This window comes from Aythya ferina, assembly GCF_964211825.1.
Source record: "Aythya ferina genome assembly, contig: HAP1_SCAFFOLD_1002, whole genome shotgun sequence".
Lineage (NCBI taxonomy): Eukaryota > Metazoa > Chordata > Aves > Anseriformes > Anatidae > Aythya > Aythya ferina.
In genome coordinates, this window is record NW_028180868.1 from 3,755 (window position 1) to 28,301 (window position 24,547).

At 62.5% G+C, this 24,547-nt stretch overlaps 1 protein-coding gene across 1 annotated transcript; it reads right to left on the reverse strand.

Moving 5' to 3' along the window:
• On the reverse strand, positions 1-24,483 carry LOC311429415 (histone-lysine N-methyltransferase EHMT2-like; the record flags this gene model as incomplete). Its single annotated transcript, XM_084540494.1, is given in 29 exon segments — positions 1-98; positions 1,533-1,777; positions 3,590-3,765; positions 4,692-4,770; positions 5,350-5,368; positions 5,371-5,391; positions 5,394-5,434; positions 6,042-6,157; positions 7,085-7,162; positions 9,069-9,213; positions 10,934-11,101; positions 11,603-11,757; positions 13,383-13,487; positions 13,568-13,669; positions 13,751-13,873; positions 14,797-14,903; positions 14,982-15,064; positions 15,763-15,948; positions 16,796-17,061; positions 18,963-19,106; positions 19,909-20,051; positions 20,904-21,008; positions 21,974-22,079; positions 22,156-22,290; positions 23,016-23,109; positions 23,111-23,148; positions 23,433-23,521; positions 24,178-24,250; positions 24,373-24,483. Coding segments are annotated over 29 exon segments (3,351 nt in total), but the record flags the coding sequence as incomplete, so codon positions are not given.
• Positions 24,484-24,547: the final 64 nt, after the last annotated feature.

The window sequence follows — 24,547 nt, forward strand, 5'->3', positions numbered from 1 at the left end:
CTATAGGGGGCTGTAGGGCCCTATAGGGGCAGTATTTATAGGGCAGTATTTACGGGGCCCTATAGGGGCTGTAGGGCTCTGTAGGGGGCTCTGGGGCCCTATAGGGGCAGTATTTATAGGGTCAGTATTTATGGGGCCCTATAAGGCCATATAGGGGGCTCTGGGGCTCTATAGGGTATTTATGGGGCCCTATAGGGGCTGTAGGGCTCTATAGGGGGCTGCGGGGCCCTATAGGGGCAGTATTTATAGGGGCAGTATTTATGGGGCCCTATGGGGGCTGTAGGGCCCTATAGGGGGCTCTATAGGGTATTTATGGGGCCCTATAGGGGCAGTACCGGGGGGCTCTATGGGGGGGGGCCCTATAGGGGGGGCTCTATAGGGTCCCCCCCTCCCCCCCCCAACTCAGGGACTGGGGGCGGTGGCGGTGGGGGAGGGGCAGCACGTGGGGGGGGGGGAGGGGGCGTTCCCCTCCCCTCCCCCCCCCCAAAAAAAAAAATTGTCCGGGGGGGTCAATAAAAAACTTCCCCTCCCCCACCAGCCTCCAGTGGCTTCGCGCCCCCTCCCCAGTATGGACCAGTAAGAACCAGTACAGACCACTAAGGGCCAGTACAAACCAGTAGGGCCCAGTTCAGACCAGTAAGTACCAGTACAGACCAGTAAGATCAGGTCAGAGCTGTATGGATGGACCAGTACAGACCAGTATGACCCAGTACAGTCCACTAAGAACCAGTACAGACCAGTATGACCCAGTATAGACCAGTACAACCCAGTCAGGACCAGTATGGAGCAGCACAGACCACCATGACCCAGAACAACCCAGTAAGGACTGGTAGAGACCAGTAAGGCCCAATACAAACCAGTAAGAATTAGTACAAGCCCAGTGTGCACCAGTACAGCCAGTAAGAACCAGTACAAACCAGTATACCCCCTCCCACCCCCTCCCAGTTCCCCCAGTACCACCAGGACAGCACCGGGGCTGCCTCCCAGTGCCCCCCAGTCCCTCCCAGTATCCCCCAGTCCCTCCCAGTGCCCCCCCCATTAAGCCACGCCCCCTCCCAGTTCTGGCTCTTTATTGGTTCCACTCAACCGGACGGCAAATTGGGGGGGGGGGGGGCACTAATGAGGGGGGGGTAATTAGGGGAGGGGTAATTAGGGGTGGGGACGACAAATGGGGGGGTAATTAGGGAGGGTTAATTAAGGGGGGGAGGGGGGGGGAAAGAAAGGGGAGGGGATTAAGGGGGGTAATTAAGGGGGGGTAATTAGGAGGGGGGGTAATTAAGGGGGGGAGAAGGGGGGGTAATTAAGGAGGATAATTAAGGGGGGTAATTAAGGGTAAGGGGGGGATAAGGGGGGTAATTAGGATTGGGGGTAATTAAGGGGGGTAATTAATGGAGAGTAATTAAGGGAGAGGAGGAGGGGGGTAATTAAGGAGGGTAATGAAGGGGGGGTAATTAAGGGGGGTAATTAAGGAGGCGTAATTAAGGGGGGGGGCACAAGGCCAGGTCCATGGGACCCCCCCCCCCTCCCCCCACCCCCCCTTTTTTCTTTTTTTTTCTTTTTTTTTTTTTTTTTTTCTTTTTTTTGTGTTTTTTTTTTTTGGGGGGGGGTCTCACGGGGGGGGCAGGGCCAGGAGGGGGGGCAGCAGCTCGGGGGGGTCCCCTCGGGCGCCCCCCCCCGGCCCCCCCCGTCGTTGGCGGCGTGCTTGCACTTCTCGGAGCCGCACTGGCAGGGGAAGTATTTGGATTTGATGTCCCAGAAGCGGTCCCCGTAGTCGAACCTGGGGGGGGCGGGGGAAAAAAACCCAAAATTGGGGTCACGGGGGGGGGGGGGCACGAACCCACCGACCCCACAACACGCCTCGACATCCCCCCCGTGAACCCATAGCCCCCTCCCTTGAACCAACCCCCCCACTGACCCCACAACCCCCCCATTAACCCCCAATGACCCCACAAGGCCCCCAGTGACCCCATAACCCCCCCAACTCCCCCTTAAACCCCCCCATAACCCCCCCAGTGACCCCATAACCCCCCCCAGTGACCCCATAACCCCCATAGCCCCCTCCCCTGACCCCATAACTTCCCCCAACCCCCCCCCACTGACCCCATTACCCCCTCCCCTGGCCCCATAACCCCCCATAGCCCCCTCCCCTGACCCCATAACCTCCCCCAACCCCCCCCAGTGACCCCATTACCCCCTCCCCTGACCCCATAACCCCCTCCCTGACCCCATAACCCCCCATAACCCCCCATGGCCCCCTCCCCTGACCCCATAACCTCCCCCAACCCCCCCCCCAGTGACCCCATAACCCCTCCCCAGTGACCCCATACTCCACTATCTGACCCCATAACCCGCCCCAGTGACCCCATAACCCCCCATTACCCCCTCCCCTGACCTCCCCCAACCCCCCCCAGTGACCCTATAACCTCCTCCCCTGACCCCATAACCCCCCCCAGTGACCCCATAACCCCCCATTACCCCCTCCCCTGACCCCATAACCCCCCATTACCCCCTCCCCTGACCCCATAACCTCCCCCAACTCCCCCAGTGACCCCATAACCCCCTCCCTGACCCCATAACCCCCCCCAATGACCCCATAACCCCCCCCAATGACCCCATAACCCCCTCCCCTGACCCCATTACCCCCATAGCCCCCTCCCCTGACCCCATAACCTCCCCCAACCCCCCCCAATGACCCCATAACCCCCCCCAGTGACCCCATAAACCCCCCTCCCTGACCCCCCAACCCCCCCTAGTGACCCCATACTCCACTCCCTGACCCCATAACCCCCCATTACCCCCTCCCCTGACCCCATAACCCCCCCAGTGACCCTATAACCCCCCATTATCCCCCCTCCTTGACCCCATAACCCCCCATAACCCCCCATTACCCCCTCCCCTGACCCCATTACCCCCCATAGCCCCCTCCCCTGACCCCATAACCTCCCCCAACCCCCCCCACTGACCCCATAACCCCCCCCAGTGACCCCATAACCCCCCATAACCCCCCCATAACCCCCCATTACCCCCTCCCCCGACCCCATAACCCCCCTTCCTGACCCCATAACCCCCCATAACCCCCATTACCCCCTCCCCTGACCCCATTACCCCCCATAGCCCCCTCCCCTGACCCCATAACCTCCCCCAACCCCCCCACTGACCCCATAACCCCCCCCAGTGACCCCATAACCCCCCATAACCCCCCCATAACCCCCCATTACCCCCTCCCCTGACCCCATTACCCCCCATAGCCCCCTCCCCTGACCCCATAACCTCCCCCACCCCCCCCACTGACCCCATAACCCCCCCCAGTGACCCCATAACCCCCCATAACCCCCCTCCTTGACCCCATAACCCCCCCATTACCCCCCATAGCCCCCTCCCCTGACCCCATAACCTCCCCCAACCCCCCCACTGACCCCATAACCCCCCCCAATGACCCCATAACCCCCCCAGTGACCCCATAACCCCCATGGCCCCCTCCCCTGACCCCATAACCTCCCCCAACCCCCCCCAATGACCCCATAACCGCCCCCCCCCGACCCCATACCCCCCCCCCCCGACCCCATACCCCCCCCCCCCGACCCCCTACCCCAGCTCCTCCCCGGGCCGGATGGCGCGGCTGCTGAAGAAGGCGATGCGGGGGAAGCGCAGGTCCTGGTGCAGCATGAAGACGCGCACCGGGATGATGTTGGGGTCGCACAGGTGGTTGATGAAGCGGCTCACGTTGCCGTAGTACCGCGCGTCGATGCAGTACACCTCCCCGTCCTGCCAACGGGGGGGACAGCACCCTAAATAACCCCCCGGACCCCAAAATCCCACCCACAACCCCCAAATCCCATCCAGATCCCATAAATCCTATTAGAAGCCCATAAATCCCATTAGGAGCACAAAATCCCACTAGAAACCCTAAATGATGTGCAGAGCACAAAACCCTAAATAACCCCCCAGTACCCCAAAATACCCCCCAGGACCCAAAATCCCACCCACAACCCCCAAATCCCATCCAGATCCCATAAATCCCATTAGAAGCCCATAAATCCCATTAGGAGCACAAAATCCCACTAGAAACCCTAAATGATGTGCAGGGCACAAAACCCTAAATACCCCCCAGACCCCATAAATCCCACTAGGAACCCTAAATCCCACCCAGATCCCATACATCCCACCCACAACCCCAATATTCCCCCATAAAATCCCAAAATCTCTCTCCCTAGGACTCCAAAATCCCCCCCAGGACCCCAAAATCCCTGCCTAAAACCCCCAAATCCCTCCCCAGGACCCCAAAACCCCACTCCAAGACCCATAACCCCTCCAGGAGCCCAATCCCTGCCTAACACCCCAAAATCACCCCTCAGGACCCCAAAATCCCCCTCTGGCACCGCAAAACCCCCTCAAGGACCCTAAAACACCCCTTTAAGATTCCAAAATCCCCCTCCAGGACCCTAAAATCCCCCCAGGACCCCAAAATCCCCCTCCCCAGGACCCCCAAATCCCTCCCCAGGACCCCAAACCCCCCTCCAAGACCCCAAAATCCCTGCCTAGGACCCCAAACTCCCTCTCCATTACCCCCGAAGTCCCTCCCCAGGACCCCCAAACCCCCTCCCCAGGACCCCAAAACCCCCCCCAGGACCCCAAACCCCCCCCCCAGGACCCCAAACTCCCCCCCCAGGACCCCAAAAGCCCCCCCCCACCTTGTTGTCCAGGTCGAAGAGGTAGGAGTCGTCCTCCCGCACGTCCGCCTCCGCGTCCGAGATCAGCTCCCCCACGTACCTGGGGGGCACCGGGGTCAGGACCCCCCCCAAAATCCCACAGACACCCCCCAGGGGGCCCGGGGCACGAAAAGCAGGGAGAAAAGACCCCAAAAAACGGGCTGGGAACCCCAAAAATGGGACCGGGAGAGTGAAAACCGGGGCTGAGACCCCAAAAACAAGGGCTGAAACCTCCCAAAAATGGGGTTTGACCTCAAAAATAGGGTTGGGAGAGCGAAAAGCAGGGCTGAGACCCCAAAACCTGGTCTGAGACCCCAAAACTGGGGCTGAGACCCCAACCAGCTCTAAGACCCCAAACACCAGGGCTGAGATCCCCAAAAACCCCAAAAATCACCAAAACCATGGCTGAGACCCCCCCCCAAAAAAAAACAGGGACCCCCAAACCCCCAGGTGAGACCCCAAAACCCCCCACATACCCCAAAACCAGCTCTGAGCCCCCCCAAACCCCCCCAGGGCTCCCCCAAACCCCCAAGAAATCCCCCAAACCCCCCCAAAAACCCCTTCAGGATGCCCCAAATCGGTGCTGAGACCCCCCCAGGACCCCCCAAAATGACCGGGACCCCCCCGGCCCCCCACTCACTCGCAGATGAAGGTTCCGGGGGGATCGCCTGCAGCGCCCGCACCCCCAGCCCATCTTGGCCGTGCGGTACAGCTGCAGCCGGACCCTGTTTTGGGGCAAAATCAGGCGGTTTTGGGGTCCCTGAAAGGTTGTGAAGGGAGAAGGGGGGGGGTTCTGGGGGTCCCGGGGGAAGATTGAGGGGGGTTTGGGGGGAGGTTGGGGGGCTTTGGGGTCCCTAAAGGGTTGTGGGGGGAGTCTGGGGGGGGGCCCTAAGGGGTTCTGGGGGGGATTTGGGGTTTTGGGGTCCCTAAAGGGTTTTGGGGGGAAGACTGGGGGATTTGAGCTGTGTATTTCTGAAGGTTTTTGGGGGAAAAAAGGAAGATTTTTAAGGGGTGGGGGAGTCCCAAACGTTTTGGGGGAAGAGATGGGGAATTTGGGGATACAGACTGGGAATTTTGAGGGGCGAAGAAGGAATTTTGGGGCTCAGATAGGGTTTTGGGGCAAAAACGGGGAATATTGGGGCTGAAACGGGGGAATTGGGGGGCACAAACAGGGAATTTTGGGGCTCAGATGGGGTTTGGGGGGCACTGATAGGGAATTTGGGGGCACAAATGGAGGTTTTGGGGCACAAACGGGGAATTCTGGGGCTCGGATGGGGGCGCTGGGGCCCAGGTGGGGATTTTGGGGCGCAAACAAGGGATTTTGGGTCTGACTTGATGCCGCTCTGCACCACGCGGTTCTTGCAGCTCCGCCAGCAGGTGCAGGCCTGGTTGCACTCGAAGATGAGGGGGGGCTCGATCTTGTTGAACTCCTGCAGCAGGCGCCCGTCCTGGGGATTTTGGGGGGTCAGCGGGGGGCTCCCGGGACGAGGGGGGGGGCCCCACGGGGGGAGGGAGGGGCTCCAGGGAGGGTTTTTAAGGAGATTCGTGGAATAAAATGAGGGTTTCGAGGAGCCCCACGACATAAAATGGGGGTTTCAAGGAGCCCCATGGAATAAAATGAGGGTTTCAAGGAGCCCCATGTAATAAAATGTCAGTTTCAAGGAGCCCCATGCAATAAAATTATGTTTTTAAGGAGCCCCTCTAAATAAAATGAGGGTTTCAAGGACCCCCACAAAATAAAAATGTCAGTTTTAAGGAGGTTTGAGAAATAAAATGGGGGTTTCAAGGAGCCCCATGTAATAAAATGGGGGTTTCAAGGAGCCCCATGCAATAAAATGTCAGTTTTAAGGAGGTTTGAGAAATAAAATGTCAGTTTCAAGGAGCCCCATGAAATAAAATGATGTTTTTAAGGAGCTCCACAAAATAAAATGAGGGTTTTAAGGAGCCCCACACAATAAAATGTCAGTTTCAAGGAGCCCCCTGTAATAAAATAGGGTTTCAAGGAGCCCCTCTAAATAAAATGAGGGTTTCAAGGAGCTCCACGCAATAAAATGCCAGTTTCAAGACACCCCACAGAATAAAATGTCAGTTTTAAGGACGTTTGGGAAATAAAATGAGGGTTTCAAGGAGCCCCTTAAATAAAGTGAGGGTTTTAAAGGAGTCCCATGTAATAAAATGAGAGTTTCAAGGAACTCCACGCAAAAAAATGATGGTTTCAAGGAATTCCACACAATAAAATGTCGGTTTCCAGCAGCCCCCCACCACACAACGAGGCTTTCAAAGACCCCCGACCTCAGGGCGGTTCCCCGGGGGTCTCACCATTTTTGGGAACCCCCGGGGTGGGGGGGGGCGTTATTTTTGGGGCCAAATCTCACCTTATCGTACCAGCAGCGGATGCTGAGCTGCCCGCAGAGGCAGTTGGAGGAGGAGCAGTCGTCCTGGCACGTGCAGTGCTGGGGGGGGGGCGAAAGGGTGGGGGGGGGCTTCAGGACCCCCAAAACCCATTTTCCTCCCTCCCCAAATCCCCCGAAACCTCCCCAAAACCAATATCACCACTGAAAAAAGGTAATTTCCCCCCAAAAAATGTAATTTCTACCAAAAAAAAATGTAATTTCCCCCCCAAAAAAATACAATTTCCCCCAAAAAAAGTAATTTCCACCAAAAAAAAATATAATTTCCCCCCCAAAAAATCATAATTTCCCAAAAAAACATCATTTTTCCCCAAACCACCCCTGCTTTCCCCAAACCTGCCACGGCCCCGAAACGCCAGGATCTAGAGACCCAAATTGGGCGTTTTTGGCCCCAAAAGACCTGCAGGTGGGTGATGTTGTAAATATAATTTCCCCCAAAAAAATACAATTTACACACAAAAAAATCATAATTTCCCAAAAAAACATCGTTTCTCCCCAAAGCACCCCACTTTCCCCAAACCTGCCGCGGCCCCGAAACCGCTGGGACCTAGGGACCCAAACCGGGCATTTTTGCCCCAAAAGACCTGCAGCTGGGTGATGTAGTAAATATAATTTCCCCCAAAATATGCAATTTCCACCAAAAAAAATCATAATTTCCCAAAAAACGTTGTTTCTCCCCAAAGCACCCCAGTTTCCCCAAACCTGCCGCCGCCCTGAAACTGCCGGGACCTGGAGACCCAAAGCAGGACCTATGGACCCAAATTGGGCGTTTTTGGCCCCAAAAGACCTGCAGGTGGGTGATGTTGTAAATATAATTTCCCCCAAAAAATGTAATTTCCACCAAAAAAAAGTAATTTCCCCAAAAAGCCATATTTCTCCCCAAACCACCCCAGTTTCCCCAAACCTGCCGCCGCCCCGAAACCGCCAGGACCTATGGACCCAAATCGGGCGTTTTTTGCCCCAAAAGACCTGCAGCTGAGTGATGTAGTAAATATAATTTCCCCCGAATATGCAGTTTCCACCAAAAAAAATCATAGTTTCCCAAAAAAACATAGTTTCTCCCCAAAGCACCCCACTTTCCCCAAACCTGCCGCGGCCCCGAAACCGCCGGGACCTAGGGAACCCAAAGCGGGACCTATGGACCCAAATTGGGCGTTTTTGGCCCCAAAAGACTTGGAAGTGGGTGATGCAGTAAATATAATTTCCCACAAAATATGCAATTTCCCCCAAAAAAATCATAATTTTCCAAAAAAACGTTGTTTCTCCCCAAAGCACCCCAGTTTCCCCAAACCTGCCGCCGCCCTGAAACTGCCGGGACCTGGAGACCCAAAGCAGGACCTATGGACCCAAATCGGGCGTTTTTTGCCCCAGAAGACCTGCAGCTGGGTGATGTTATAAATATAATTTCCCCCAAAAAATGCAATTTCCCCCAAAAAAATCATAATTTCCCCAAAAAACCATCGTTTCTCCCCAAACCACCCCAGTTTCCCCAAACCTGCCGCCGCCCTGAAACCACCAGGACCTGGAGACCCAAATCAGGCGTTTTTTGCCCCAAAAGACCTGCAGCTGGGTGATGTAGTAAATATAATTTCCCCCAAAATATGCAATTTTCCACCAAAAAAAAATCATAATTTCCCAAAAAACATAGTTTCTCCCCAAAGCACCCCACTTTCCCCAAACCTTCCACCGCCCCGAAACTGCCGGGACCTGGAGACCCAAAGCAGGACCTATGGACCCAAATTGGGCGTTTTTTGCCCCAAAAGACCTGCAGGTGGGTGATGTTGTAAATATAATTTCCCCCAAAAAATGTAATTTCCACCAAAAAAAAGTAATTTCCCCAAAAAGCCATAATTTCTCCCCAAACCACCCCACTTTCCCCAAACCTGCCACCGCCCCGAAACCGCCGGGACCTAGGGACCCAAAGCGGGCGTTTTTGGCCCCAGAAGACCTGCAGGTGGGTGATGTTGTGGTCGATGTTCATGGTGGAGGTCTCGCAGTTCTCGGCGATGTATTTGTAGTCGCTGGGGCACGGCTCCTCGTCCACCGCGTTGACGCACGGGATCGGCACGTTCTCGTAGCCCCGCGCCACGTCCCTAAAATTTGGGGGGGTGGGGGGGTTAATTTGGGGGTGGGGGGCATTAATTTTGGGGTTGAGGGGGTTATTTTTGGGGTTTTGGGGTTATTTTTCGGGTTGGGGGGTTATTTTGGGGTTTTGGGGTTATATTTGGGGTTGGGTGGTTAATTTTGGGGTGCGGGGGTATTTTGGGGTTGATAGGGGTTATTTTGGTGGTGGGGGGGTTATTTTTGGGGTTGGGGTCCCACCCCAAAACCCCCAACACCCCCCACGACCCCCCCACCTCCCCCATGACCCCCCCAGGACCCCCCCCACCCCCTTTTCCCCCCCCCAAACTCCCCCAAGACCCCCCCCAACCCCCCATTAACCCCCCCAACCCCCCCAAATCCCCCCCCACACCCTCCCCACGACTCCCCCAGACCCCCCCCACCCCCTTTCCCCCCCCAACCCCCCCCTCTTCTCCCCCTTACTCCCCCAAACCCCCCCCAGCCCCCCCCAACCCCCCCCCCGCCCCCCAGGACCCCCCCCACCCCCTTTTCCCCCCCAACCCCCCCTCTTTCCCCCTCTTACTCCCCCAAGCCCCCTCCTAACCCCCCCCAAATCCCCCCCCAACCCCCCATTAACCCCCCCAACCCCCCATTAACCCCCCCCCCCGCCCCCCAGGACCCCCCCACCCCCCCCTTTCCCCCCCAAACTCCCCATTTCCCCCCCCAAGCCCCCCTCTCTCCCCCCCAACCCTCCCCCAATCCCCCCCTAACCCCCCCCCGGACCCCCCCTCGCCCCCCCCACGCCCCTCCCCGCCCCCCAGGACCCCCCCCACCCCCTTTTCCCCCCCCAAACTCCCCCTTCCCCCCCCAAGCCCCCTCTCTCCCCCCCAATCCCCCCCTAACCCCCCATTAACCCCCCCCCAACCCCCCATTAACCCCCCCACGCCCCCCCCCATGCCCCCCCCGCCCCCCAGGACCCCCCCCCACCCCCTTTTCCCCCCCCTAGCCCCCCCTAACCCCCCTTTTCCCTCCCCAAACTCCCCATTTCCCCCCCCAAGCCCCCCTCTCTCCCCCCCAAATCCCCCCATAACCCCCCATTAACCCACCCCAGCCCCCCCAACCCCCCCACGCCCCCCCCCACGCCCCCCAGGACCCCCCCCCAAGCCCCCCCTAATCCCCCTTTTCCCCCCCCAAACTCCCCATTTCCCCCCCCAAGCACCCCTCTCTCCCCCCCAAATCCCCCCCCAACCCCCCATTAACCCCCCCCCCGCGCCCCAGGACCCCCCCCCACCCCCTTTTCCCCCCCAACCCCCCCTCTTTCCCCCTCTTACTCCCCCAAGCCCCCTCCTAACCCCCCCCAAATCCCCCCCCAACCCCCCATTAACCCCCCCAACCCCCCATTAACCCCCCCCCCGCCCCCCAGGACCCCCCCCCCACCCCCTTTTCCCCCCCCAAACTCCCCCTTTCCCCCCCCAAGCCCCCCTCTCTCCCCCCCAACCCTCCCCCAATCCCCCCCTAACCCCCCCCTAACCCCCCCCAGGACCCCCCCTCGCCCCCCCACGCCCCCCCACGCCCCCCAGGACCCCCCCCCACCCCCTTTTCCCCCCCCAAACTCCCCCTTTCCCCCCCCAAACTCCCCCTTTCCCCCCCCAAACCCCCCTCTCTCCCCCCCAACCCCCCATTAACCCCCCCCAACCCCCCATTAACCCCCCCCCCGCCCCCCAGGACCCCCCCCCCAGGACCCCCCCCCACCTGCAGACGATGCGCTCGGTGTGCAGGGCGCGGGCGCTGGCCCCCTGGCGGATCTTGCGGTGCAGCTGCAGGGCCACCCACACCTCCGAGCGCTCGGGGGTCAGGTCCAGGGGGGAGTCCCCCTCCTTGTTCCGCACCTCGGGGTCGGCCCCCCGCGACAGGAACAGGCTGGGGGGGGGCCAACATGGTGCTGGGACCCCCCCAGATCCCCAAGGACCCCCCTGAATCTCCCCAGACCCCCCCCCTTCAGCAGCAGACAGGACCCCAAAGCACCCCAAGGACCCCCCTAAAACTCCAGACACCCCCAAGGACCCCCAGGACCCCCCCAAACCTCCAGGGACCCCCCCAGACGCCCAAAGATCCCCCTGAACCCCCCCAGCCCCCCCCTTCAGCAGCAGACAGGCCCCCAAAGCACCCCAAGGACCCCCTGCCATCCCCCTAACCCCCCCCCATGCCCCACACCAGCCCCCCAGGGACCCCCCCCAAGCCCCCCCCAGACCCCCAGGACCCCCCCCAGATCCCCAAAGACCCCCCTGAATCCCCCCAGCCCCCCCCTTCAGCAGCAGACAGACCCCCAAAGCACCCCAAGGACCCCCTGCCATCCCCCTAACCCCCCCCAGGACCCCCCCAGCCCCCCCAGGACCCCCCCAGGACCCCCCCCAGCCCTACATGACGCAGTCGTGGTAGCTCTCGCGGGCGGCGATGTGCAGGGGGGTGTCCCCGTGGAAGTTGACGGCGTGCAGGTCGCACTGCGCGTTCAGCAGCACCTCGGCGATCTCGGCGCTGCCGGTGAACGAGGCCCAGTGCAGGCAGATGTTCTCCTCCTGCGGCACCCCCAAAATCAGCGGGGGGGGGGCCTGAACACCCGGGGGGCACAAAACCGCCCCTGGGGGGCTCAAAACCACCATAAAGGGGAGTTGGGGGGGCTTGAAACCACTTTTATGGGGAGTCGGGGGACTTGAAACCGACTTTAGGGGGAGGTGGGGGGCTCAAAACCACCATAAAGGGGAGCTGGGGGGGCTTGAAACCACTTTTATGGGGAGTTGGGGGGCTCAAAACCGACTTTAGAGGGAGGTGGGGGGCTTGAAACGAGGCCCAGTGCAGGCAGATGTTCTCCTCCTGCGGCACCCCCAAAATCAGCGGGGGGGGGTCCTGAACACCCCGGGGGGCTCAAAACCACCCTTGGGGGGCTCAAAACAACCATAAAGGGGAGTTGGGGGGGCTTGAAACCACTTTTATGGGGAGTGGGGGGACTTGAAACCGCCTTCAGGGGGAGGTGGGGGGCTTGAAACCAACTTTAGGGGGAGCTGGGGGGCTCAAAACCACCATAAAGGGGAGTTGGGGGGCTCAAAACAACCATAAAGGGGAGTTGGGGGGGCTTGAAACCACTTTTATGGGGAGTGGGGGGACTTGAAACCGACTTTAGGGGGAGGTGGGGGGCTCGAAACCGACTTTAGGGGGAGCTGGGGGGCTTGAAACGAGGCCCAGTGCAGGCAGATGTTCTCCTCCTGCAGCACCCCCAAAATCAGCGGGGGGGGGGCCTGAACACCCGGGGGGCTCAAAACCACCCCTGGGGGGCTCAAAACCACCATAAAGGGGGGGTTGGGGGGCTCAAAATCACCATAAAGGGGAGTTGGGGGGGCTTGAAACCACTTTTATGGGGAGTTGGGGGGCTCAAAACCACCATAAAGGGGAGCTGGGGGGGCTTGAAACCACTTTTATGGGGAGTTGGGGGGCTCAAAACCACCATAAGGGGGGGTTGGGGGGCTCAAAACCACCATAAGGGGGGGTTGGGGGGCTCAAAACAACCATAAAGGGGAGTTGGGGGGGCTTGAAACCACTTTTATGGGGAGTGGGGGGACTTGAAACCGCCTTCAGGGGGAGGTGGGGGGCTCGAAACCGACTTTAGGGGGAGCTGGGGGGCTCGAAACCGACTTTAGGGGGCTCAAAACCACCATAAAGGGGAGCTGGGGGGGCTTGAAACTACTTTTATGGGGAGTTGGGGGACTTGAAACCGACTTTAGGGGGAGTTGGGGGGCTCGAAACTGACTTTAGGGGGAGTTGGGGGGCCTTGAAACCACCTTTATGGGGAGTTGGGGGGCTCGAAACCAACTTTATGAGGAGGTGGGGGGACTTGAAACTGACTTTAGGGGGCTTGAAACTGCTTTTATGGGGAAATGGGGTGCTTGAAACTGCCTTCAGGGTGTGTCGGGGGACTTGAAACCACTTTTAGGGGGAGCTGGGGGGACTTGAAACCGCCTTTAGGGGGATTGGGGGGAACTTGAAACTGCCTTTAGGGAGCGTGAAAACCCCTTTAGGAGGTGCTGGGGGGCTCCAAACCACCCCAAGGGGTCCCAAATCACCCCGGGGGGGTCCCAACCTTTCCTGGGGGATCCCAAATCCCCCGGGGGGGGTCCCCAAATCCCGGGGGGGGCTCCCCAAAACTCACGTTATCGGTGAGGGTGACGTCGGCGCCGCGCGTCAGCAGCCGCCGGATGACCTCGATGTGCTTGTGCTCGGCCGCCCAGATGATGGGGGTCCAACCACCGTTATCCTGGGGGGGCCGGGGGGGGTCAGAAGACCCCCGGGGGGGTGGTCCCGACCCCGAGACCCCCCCCCACGTCCCCCAAAAACCTGGGCGTTGACGTCCACTTGCCCGGTGGCCAGCAAGAGGTCGACCATCTCCAGGTTGCCGTTCTTGGCCGCGTGGTGGAGGCAGGTGGAGCCGTCTTCCTCCTGGGGGGGGTGGCGAGTTATGACGTCATAAGTCTGCCGATGACGTCACGGGGCGGGTGATGACGTCACGGCCCCGCCCACCTTGCTGTAGACGCAGCCGCCGCGCCGCACCATGTAGCGCGCCGCCTCCACGTGGTTGTTGGCCACCGCCTCCATCAGCGGCGTGCGGCGCAGCTTGTCCGTCGCGTTGATGTTGGCCCCCGCCTGCGGGGGGGACGAGACCCCCCCCCAAATTTAGGGACCACCCCCCAAATTTAGGGACCCCCCCCAATTCCGGGGAACTCCCCAAATTCCGAGGAAACGCCCCCAAAATAAAGGGTCCCCCCCCAGAGCATCCCAAAGCCCCCAGATCCGTCCTGTAGCAGCAGATGGGACCCCAGAGCAGCCCCAAGACCCCCCCCCAAATTTAGGGACCCCCCCAAATTTAGGGACCCCCCCCCAAATTCAGGGGGACCCCCCAAATTCCAGGGGAGCCCCCCCAGAGCATCCCAAAGCCCCCAGACCCCTCCTTTAGCAGAAGACGGGACCCCAGAGCACCCCCAAGACCCCCCCCAAAACTCCAGGGACCCCCCCCAAATTTGGGGACCCCCCCCCCAAGACCCCCAGGGACCCCCCCAGCTCACCCTGAAGCCCCCAGGCCCCCCTTTAACACCAGACAACCACCCCCCAGCCCCCCTAAACCCCCCCAAACCCCCACAAAGCCCCCCCAGGACCCCCCCCAAGACCCCCCCAAACCCCTCAGGACCCCCCCAGGACCCCCAATTGCCCCCCCCGGACCATTTTGAAGCCCCCAGCCCCACTTTTGCACCAGATAAGCACCAGATAACCACCCCCCAGCCCCCCCAAACCCCCCCAGCCCCCCACAAAGCCCCCCCAGGACCCCCCCCAGGACCCCCCCAACCCCCTCAGGACCCCCCCAGGACCCCCAACTGCCCCCCAGGACCCCCATTTGCCCTCCCAGACCCCCATTTGCACCCCCAGGCCCCCCTTTAGCCCCAGATAACCACCCCCCAGCCCCCCCAAACCCCCCCAGCCCCCCACAAAGCCCCCCCAGGACCCCCCCCAGGACCCCCCCAACCCCCTCAGGACCCCCCCAGGACCCCCAGTCACCCCCCCAGCCCCCCCACCTGCAGCAGGAGGTGGCAGATCTCCAGGTAGCCCTTCTGGGCCGCGGCGTGCAGGGGGGTGCGCTTGCTCTGGGCGTCGCTCTGGAAGTTGGGGTCCAGGTTGTCCACTGGAGGGGGGGGCGTTAAATTGAGGGGGGGGCTTCAGGGAACCCCCCCCCCAATAAAAAATTAAGCAGGGGACTCACGGAGCATCAGCACCACCTTCTGCAGCTCGCCCTGCTTCACCGACAGGTAGAGCTGGCGCGGGTGGAAGCGCAGCTTCTTGCGCCTGTGGGGGCGGGGGGGTGTACTGGGAGCACTGGGAGGCACTGGGAGGGGGTGGGGGGGTGTGGGGGGGGACTGGGAAGGGGTTGGGGGGGTTGGGAGGGGTTGGGGGGGGCCCAGAGCAAGTGGGGAGGGGAGGAGGGGGACTGGAAAGGATGGGGGGGTACTGGGAGCGCTACTGGGGGCATACTGGGAGCACTGGGGCCATACTGGGAGCCCCCAGCAGCTCCCAGAGCTCCATGGAAGGAACGGGGGATGGTTTTGGGGGCATTTAGGGCAGATTTGGTACCTATTTCTCAACCTCCTGCGCTCCTATCAGACATTTTTGGGGGGAACAGATTTTTGGGTGAAATTCCGGGGATTTGGGGTCTGACCTGTCAGCCTCCTGCACCACTAGGAGGGATTGGGAAGGATTTGGGACAGATTTTAGGGCCATTTAGGGCACATTCAGGACGAATCCCTTGCTCTCCTGCACTCCTATGAGGCTCTACAAGGGGAGCAAATTTTTGGGTGTAATTCCGGGGATTTTGGGTCTGACCTGTGGGCCTCCTGCACCACCAGAGGGGATCAGGAAGGATTTGGGACAGATTCTGGGGCCGTTTAGAGCAGATTTGGTACCTATTTCTCAACTTCCTGCACTCCTATGAGGCTCTACAGGGGGAGCAGATTTTTGGGTGGAATTCCGGGGGTTTTGGGTCTGACCTGTCGGCCTCCTGCACCACCAGGGCCTTCTCCAGGAGGTCTCGGGCGGGGCCGGGCGCCAGCCCCCGAGCCGAGAGGGCGGCCCCCGAGGGCAGGGTGAGCGCCGGCCCCCCCGAGCTGTCGATGGGCTCCGCGCGGGGGTCCGGGGGGGGGGCGCGACCCTCGCCCTGCCCCCGCATCCGGGCGCTGGGGGGGGGGGAAGGGGTTAGGGACCCCCCCAAAAATGCAAGACCCCCCCCAAATCCCTTGAGAGCCCCCCGGAGTCATTGGGACCCCCCCCAAAACCCCCCAAACCCCCTTTAGGACCCCCCCCAGACCCCCCAAGACCCCTTTAACCCCCCCCAGACCCCTTTAGCTCCCCCCAGACCCCCAAAACCCCACTTTTGCCCCCCCAAACCCCCCCAAAACCCCATTTTAGCCCCCCAAACCCCCCCCCAAACCCCCCCAAACCCCTTTGGACCCCCCCCAGACCCCTTTAACCCCCCCCAAACCCCTTTTGACCCCCCCCCAGACCCCTTTAGCCCCCCCCCAATACCCCCCCCAGACCCCCCCCAAACCCCTTTAGCCCCCCAGACCCCTTTAACCCCCCCCAGACCTCCCCAAAGCCCCATTTTAGCCCCCCCAAACCCCCTTTTACCCCCCAGACCCCCCAAACCCCCCCCTTTAGCCCCCCCAGACCCCTTTAACCCCCCCCAAACCCCCTTTTACCCCCCAAACCCCCTTTTAGCCCCCCCAAACCCCCCTTTTACCCCCCCCAGACCCCCCCCCAGACCCCTTTAACCCCCCCCCAGACCCCCCAAACCCCCCCTCTTACCCCCCCCAGACCCCTTTACCCCTTCCCAAACCCCTTTTACCCCCCCCAGACCCCCCCCCAGACCCCCTTTTACCCCCCCCAGACCCCTTTAGACCCCCCAAACCCCTTTTACCCCCCCCAGACCCCCCCAAACCCCCTTTTACCCCCCCAACCCCCCCCCCAGACCCCTTTTACCCCCCCTTTTACCCCCCCAGCCCCCTTTCCCCCCCCCCAACCCACCTGGGGGTGGGCGCAGCGTCGTGCCGTGCGGCGGGGGCTCTGCGCCGGGGCTCGGGGGGGGCGGCGGCAGCGGCGGCGGCAGCATTTTGGGGCGGGGGGGGGGGTCCCGGGGGGGTCCCGTCGGCGCGGGGCAGGGTCACCTCCTGCGCCTCCGACGCGTCCTCCCCGCAGTGGGGGCAGAAAATCATCCCATTGAGCTGCGACACGCAGCCCCGGTGGAAGCGGTGCCCGATGCGGACATCGGGGTGGCACTCCAGGAACGTCCCCTGGGGGGGCGCGGGGGGGGTCACAGAGGGGATTTGGGGTCACTGCGGGGTCCCTAGGGGGTCCCTATAGGGACTTCAGGGGGTCCCAGGGGGGCTAAAAGGTGCCCTGGGGCCCTAAGAGGTGCTTTGGGGTCTTCTAGGGGTGCTCTAAGGTCTCTAAAGGGGGTCTTTGGGGTATTTTTGGGGTCCCAGGGGGCTTTTGGGGGGGTCCTGGGGGGCTTTTGGGGTGCCTAAGGGGTCACTGAGAGGCCCTACGGGGTCTTTTGGGGGGTCCTGGGGCCCTAAAAGGTGTCCTGGAGGGGTTTTGGGGGTCCCTGGGGTCCCAGCCCCGATGCGCACGTCGGGGTGGCACTCCAGGAACGTCCCCTGGGGGGGCACGGGGGGGGCACGGAGGGGATTTGGGGTCACTACGGGGTCCCTAGGGGGTCCCTATAGGGACTTCAGGGGGTCCTGGGGCCCTAAGAGGTGTCCTGGAGGGGTTTGGGGGCCCTAAAAGGTGCCCTGGGGTCATTTAGGGGTGCTATAGGGTGTCCAAAGAGGGTCTTTGGGGTCCTGGGGGGCTTTTGGGGGGGTCCTGGGGGGCTTTTGGGGTGCCTAAGGGGGTCTCTAGGGGCCCCTACAGGGCCTTCAGGGGGCCCTGGGGGTGTTTTGGGGGACCCTAGGGGAGGTTTGGGGGTCCCTGGGGTCCCAGCCCCGATGCGGACATCGGGGTGGCACTCCAGGAACGTCCCCTGGGGGGGCACGGGGGGGGCACGGAGGGGATTTGGGGTCACTATGGGGTCCCGAGGGGGTCCCTATAGGGACTTCAGGGGGTCCCAGGGGGGTTAAAAGGTGCCCTGGGGGTCCCTGGGGTCCCAGCCCCGATGCGGACACCGGGGTGGCACTCCAGGAACGTCCCCTGGGGGGGCACGGGGGGGGGCACGGAGGGGATTTGGGGTCACTACGGGGCTTTTTGGGGTCCCTAGGGGGCTTCTGGGGGGCCCTATCGGGCCTTTGGGGGGTCCTGGGGGTGTTCTGGGGGAGGTTTGGGGGACCTAAAAGCTGTTTTGGGGTCTTCTAGGGGTGCTCTAAGGTCTCTAAAGGGGGTCTTTGGGGTATTTTTGGGGTCCCGGGGGGCTTTTGGGGGGGTCCTGGGGGGCTTTTGGGATCCCTAAGGGGTCCCTGAGGGTCTCTATGGGGTCTTTTGGGGGGTCCTGGGGCCCTAGGAGGTGCCCTGGGGGGGTTTTGGGGGTCCTGGGGGGGCTTCTGGAGGCCCAAAAAGCTGCCCTGGGGCCTTTTAGGGCCACTACCCTTTCTCTAAACCCCCCCAAAACCCCCCAATATCCCCCCAAACCCCCTGGGACACCCCCGGGACCCCCCAAAGCCCCCTCCCCAAATTCCCCAGGACCCCCCCGTGCCCCCCCCGGACTCACAGCAGTGCAGAAGTGCCCCAATCCAGAGCAGCAGTGGGGTTTGACCATACAATCTGCACCCCAAATCCCCCCTTTATCACCCCCAAACCCCCCGGGACCCCCCGAAGCCCCCTCCCCAAATACCCAGGGACCCCCCCGTGCCCCCCCCGGACTCACAGCAGCACAGAAGCACCCCCATCTGGGGCTGTAATGATGCTTCACCATGCAATCTGCACCCCAAAACCTCCCTATATCGCCCCAAAACTGCCCCGTAGCCCCCCCAAACCCCCCCAGGACCCCCCGAAGCCCCCTCCCCAAATTCCCCAGGACCCCCCCGTGCCCCCCCCGGACTCACAGCCGTACAGAAGTGCCCGCAGCCCGGGCAGCAGTGGGGTTTGACCACGCATCCCTTACCCAAAACCCCCCAATATCACCCCAAAACCCCCCGGGACCCCCCCGGGACCCCTTGAAGCCCCCTCCCCAAATTCCCCGGGACCCCCCCGGACTCACAGCGGTGCAGAAGTGCCCGCAGCCCGGGCAGCAGTGGTGTTTGACCATCCTGGCCCGGTGGCTCTCGCACAGCACCATGAGGGGCACGCGGCTGGACGGCCGCATCGTCTCCCGCTTCAGGATGCTGCCCCCGCAGCCGCTCAGCTAATTAGGGGGGGAGGATTAATTAGCGGGGGGGTTAATTAGCCCGGGGAGGGGGTAAATTAACCCTAGGGGGGGGTATATTAATGAGGGGAGGGGGTTAGAGGTGAGCGGGGGGAGTGAAGTGAATGGGGAGAGGTTGGAATTAATTGGGGGGCAGTGATTTATTAGTGGGGGGGTGAATTAATTGGGAGGGGGTTAAAATTAATGGGGGGGGGGCTTGAAGTTATTAGGGGAGGGGTTAGACTAGTGGGGGGTACAAATAACCCCCCCCAGACCCCCATAACCCCCCAATAACCCCCCATAGCCCCCCAATAGCTCCCCAGTAACCCCCAGTAACCCCCCAGTATCCCCCAGTAACCCCCCATAGCCCCCCAATAACCCCCCCAGGACCCCCCCCAGACCCCAATAACCCCCCCAAAGCCCCCCAGAAGCCCCCCACCTGCCCGTCCACGCTCTCGGTGGCCATGCAGAGGCTGCGTCCTGCCCCAGTATCCCCCAGTAACCCCCCAGTATCCCCCAGTAACCCCCCATAGCCCCCCAATAACTCCCCAATAACCCCCCCAGGACCCCCCCCAGACCCCAGTAACCCCCCAAAGCCCCCCCAGACCCCCAGAAGCCCCCCACCTGCCCGTCCATGCTCTCGGTGGCCATGCAGAGGCTGCGTCCTGCCCCAGTAACCCCCCAGTAACCCCCCAGTATCCCCCAGTAACCCCCCATAGCCCCCCAATAACCTCCCCAGGACCCCCCCCAGACCCCAATAACTCCCCCAGGAACCCCCCCAGGACCCCCCCGTGCCCCCCACCTGCCCGTCCACGCTCTCGGTGGCCATGCAGAGGCTTCGTGCTGCCTGGCTGAGCCGCTCGATCTTGGGGGCCTCCATGCGGCAGGAGCACAGGGGCAGCTCCTCGAAGCGCTCCGCCTCCAGCGCCCCCCCCAGCCGCGGGCCTGGGGGCGGGGACAGCGCTGGGACACGCCCACGGGGGGCGGGGCCCCGCGGGGACACGCCCCCAAAGGGGAGGGGCCGTGCGTGGCCACGCCCACTGGGCAGGGAGGGGGGAGGGGGGAGACAACCCCTGGTATGGGGTAGGGAGGGGGTGTGGCTAAATGAGGGGGTGTGGTTTGAGATTGGGGCGTGGCTTGCATGAGGGGCGTGGTTTGAACGAGGGGGCGTGGTTTATGCGAGAGGGGTGTGGTTTATATAAGGGGGTGTGGGCCTCAAGGCAAAGGGGTGGGAGATGGGGGTTGAAACGCATGGGGAATTGAAAGGGGGCGTGGCCAAAAGGGGGCGTGGCTTATCTGGTGGGTGTGGCTTGTATGAGGGGGTGTGGTTTGTAGGAGGGGGGTGTGGCCACAAGCCCAAGGGGGCGGGGCTTCCAGCTGGGGTATTGGGGCTGAAACCATATAGAAAATGAAAATGGGGGCGTGGCCATAAGCGGGCGTGGCCTTCTTTTATGGGGGCGTGGCTAAAACATGGGGGGCGTGGCTTCCTCTCATGGGGGGTGTGGCCAGTGTCTGGGGGAGTGGTTTCATTGTGGGGGCGTGGCTTCTTTTTGTACGGGGGTGTGGCCTTTGAGGAGGCGTGGTTACACCCTAAGTGGGCGTGGCCAGGCCCGAGTGGGCGTGGCCACACCTCCAGGTGGGCGTGGCTTCAGCTTGGGACACGCTCATAGAACCCCACACAGATAACGCATGGGGGGTGTGGCCTCAGCGTGGGCGTGGCTTATCGCGTGGGCATGGCCAGGGGGCTGGGCGTGGTCTCGGAGGGGGCGTGGCTATCCGGAGGGGGCGTGGCCTCACCTGGGGGCTGTGGGGAGATGGCGCCGTCGCGGGGCAGCTGCAGGCAGCCCAGGGGCACCTCCGTGTACTCGCTGGGGGCCGCCCCGGGGGGGGCTCCGGGCACCCCTGGGGGGGGGCAGGGGGTGAGGGGGGGGGGCTCGGGGACCCCCCCCTCGAGGGGTGACCCCCCCACACCTCCCCCACCCCCCCCCGCCCTTTAATATTTGATTTTTTCCCCCGTTTATGGGTTTCGAGGCTCTCCCTTGCTGCCATTTATCGGTTTCGAGGCCCCCCAACCCCATTCATCGGTTTCAAGGCCCCCCGCCCCCATTTATCAGTTTCAAGGCTCCCCTGTTTCCAGTTTCGGGGCTCCCCCCTCCCCAATTTTTCGGTTTTAAGTCTCCCCACTCCCCCCTTTATTGGTTTCAAGGCTCCCCTTTTCCCAATTCACCAGCTTCGAGGCCCCCCCCTCCCCAATTTACCCGTTTCAAGGCTCCCCCCTCCCCAATTTGTCAGTTTTTAGCTTCCTTTCTCCCCACTTCAGCAGTTTTAAGACTCCCCCCTCACCAATTTATTAGTTTCAAGGCCCCCCACTCCCCGATTTCTGCCTCTTAAGCCTCCTCCCCCGCCCCACCTCTCACTCCTACCCCCCTCCCACTCTATGAATTTTAGGGACCCCACCCCAATTTATCAGTTTCAAGACCCCCCCATCCCAACTTATCAGTTTCAAGGCCCCCCCCTCCCCATTTTACCTGCTTTAAGCCCCCTCCCTCCCCGATTTCTCACTTTCGAGCCCCCTCCCCCTGCCCCATTTCTCATTTTAAGCCCCCCCCATCCCAATTTACCAGTTTCAAGGCCCCCCCTACCCCCTATTTATCAGTTTCAAGGCCCCCCCCACCTCGAATTTATCAGTTTCAAGGCCCCCCCCTCCCGCATTTCCCCCTTTTCACCTTCCCCTCTCCCCATTCCACCCGTTCCAAGCCCCCTCCCCGCCCCACCTCCCCCTCCCCTCCCCCCCTACGCCTCTTAGGCCCCCCCCCCCGAATTTTTAGGACCCCCCCCCCCCAATTTTTGGGGCCCCCCCCCCTCACCCCGCTCCTTGCCGCGGGGCTCCTTGCGCTTCCTCTTGCGGTTGGGCTTCAGCCAGGGGCTCTCCTTCCACCGCCGCCGCGCCTTGCGCCGGGCGCTCGAGGCGCTCTGGGGGGGGGGGCCACGAGGTCAGGACCCCCCCCAAATTAACCCCCCCGCCCCCCCCGCCCCCCCCCGCGCTCACCCGGTCCGAGGCGTTGCCCGACTCCTCGTCTTCCTCCTCCTCCTCCTCCTCGTCCTCCTCCTCCTCCTCCTCCTCCTCCTCTTCCTCCTCCTCCTCCTCCTCGCTCAGCGCCTCCCCGGGGACGTCGCCCTCCGACTGCGCCCCCCCCACCCCGGTGAATGGGGGCGCCCCAGTGCCTCCCAGTAGCCACCAGTAGCTCCCAGTATCCTCCAGTACCTCCCAGTGCCACCCATATTGATCATGAATCCCTCCCAGTGACCCCCAGTTCCCTCCCTATTGACCCTGAGTCCCTCCCAGTACCCCCATATCAACCCCCAGTCCCTCCCAGTATCCACCAGTAGCTCCCAGTATCCTCCAGTACCTCCCAATGCCCACTATACTGACCCCAAGTCCATCCCAGTGCTCCCCAGTTCCCTCCAGTTTCCCCCATATCGACCCTGAGTCCCTCCCAGTACCCTCATATTGCTCCCCAGTGCCTCCCAGTAGCCACCAGTAGCTCCCAGTATCCACCAGTACCTCCCAGTAGCCCCCATATTGACCACAAGTTCTTCCCAATGCCCTCCAGTTCCCCCTACATTGTCTCCCAGTGCCCCCCAGTTGCCTCCCAGTCACTCCCAGTGCCCCCTAATCCCTCCCAGTCCCCTCCCAGTCCCTCCCAGTGCCCTCCCAGTGCTCCCCAGTCCCCTCCCAGTGCCCCCCAGTCCCTCCCAGTCACTCCCAGTGCCCCCTAATCCCTCCCAGTCCCCCCCAGTCCCCTCCCATTCCCTCCCAGTGCCCCCCAGTGCCTCCCAATCCCCTCCCAGCGCCTCCCAGTCCCCCCCCAGTCCCTCCCAGTGCCTCCCAGTGCTCCCAGTGCCCACCTTGCTGTCGGAGTCTCCGTGCCCGTCCACGCTGAAGCCGTCGTAGAAGAGGGAGAAGCCGCCCCCCCCCTCGCTGTCCCACTCGTCCCGACCCCCCCGCGGGGGGGGCCGCCATCTCCTCCGTCACCGTGATCTGGGGGGGGGGGGGGGTCACTGGGGGGGGTCCAGGGGGGCTGGGGGGCCAAAGGGGGGTCTGGGGGGGGAATTGGGGGGGTTGGGGGGGCTGAGGGGGGGGGAATTGGGGGGATTGGGGGGGGCTGAGGGGGGGGCAAAGGGTCTGGGGAGGGGGTTGGGGGGGGTCTGGGGGGGTTGAGGGGATTTGGGGGGGTCAGGGGGGGTCGGGGGGGGTCATGGGGGTCCTGGGGGGGGTCATGGGGGTCCCTGGGGGTCCCGGGGGGGTCCCGGGGGGGTCGTTACCTCAGTGGAGGCGCGGGGGCTGGGGCGCTGCAGCCGCTTGTGCAGCCCCCCCCCGGGGCCGTAACCCAGCTTGGGGCGCTTGGGGGGGTCTGGGGGGGGGCAAAAATTTGTGGGGGGGGGCGTTAATGGGGAGCACAACCCCCACGCGGACCCCAAAACACCCCCAAACTCCTCTTAGCCCCCTCCCAGCCCCCCAAGACCCCCCCAGTTTTCCTCCCCCGCCCCCCCCAATTTATTACCCCCCCCTAAATTTTTTTTGCGCCCCCCCGGCCCCCTCAGCCCCCCCAAATCCCTCATATTCCCCCCAATTACTCCCCTTAGCCCCCCCCGAGCCCCCCAAAACCCCCCCAATTTTCCTCCCCCGCCCCCCCCCGATTTATTACCCCCCCCAAAAAAATTTTTAAGCCCCCCCCTCAATTTTTAAGCCCCCCTCGGTCCCCCCCAATCCCTCATATTCCCCCCAAAGGCCCTCCAAAACCCCTCTTAGCCCTCCCCCAGCCCCCCAAACCCCCCCAATTTTCCTCCCTGCCCCCCCCCAATTTATAACCCCCCCCCCAAAAAAATTTTTTAAGCCCCCCCCTCAATTTTTAAGCCCCCCTCGGTCCCCCCCAATCCCACAAAACCCCTCCAAAAACCCCTCTTAGCACCCCCCGAGCCCCCCAAACCCCCCCCAATTTTCCTCCTCCGCCCCCCCCCAATTTATTACCCCCCCCCCAAATTTTTTTGTGCCCCCCCCGGCCCCCACCCGGCTCCTCGATGCTCCGCAGCTCGTCGGCCACGCGGAAATGCAGCATCTCCGACACGCGCTTCTCCGGCACCTGGGGGGGCCAAAATAAATTAAATCCCACCCCCCCCCCATTAAAACAGACCCCCCCCGATTTAATTAACCCCCCCCCACCCCAAAATTTGCCCCCCCCCCCCTTAAAACCCCCCCCCTTACCTGCCCGTTGCTGGGCTTGGCCATGGTCTTGCGGGCTCGGTGCACCTTGGGCCGGGGGGGGGGCTCCTGGGAGGGGGGGGGCTGGGGGGGCGCGGGGGGGTCCGGGGGGGGCTGGGGGGGCGCGGGGGGGTCGGTGGGGGGGGGGCGGCCCCCCCCCGGCAGGCTGAGGAGGCGC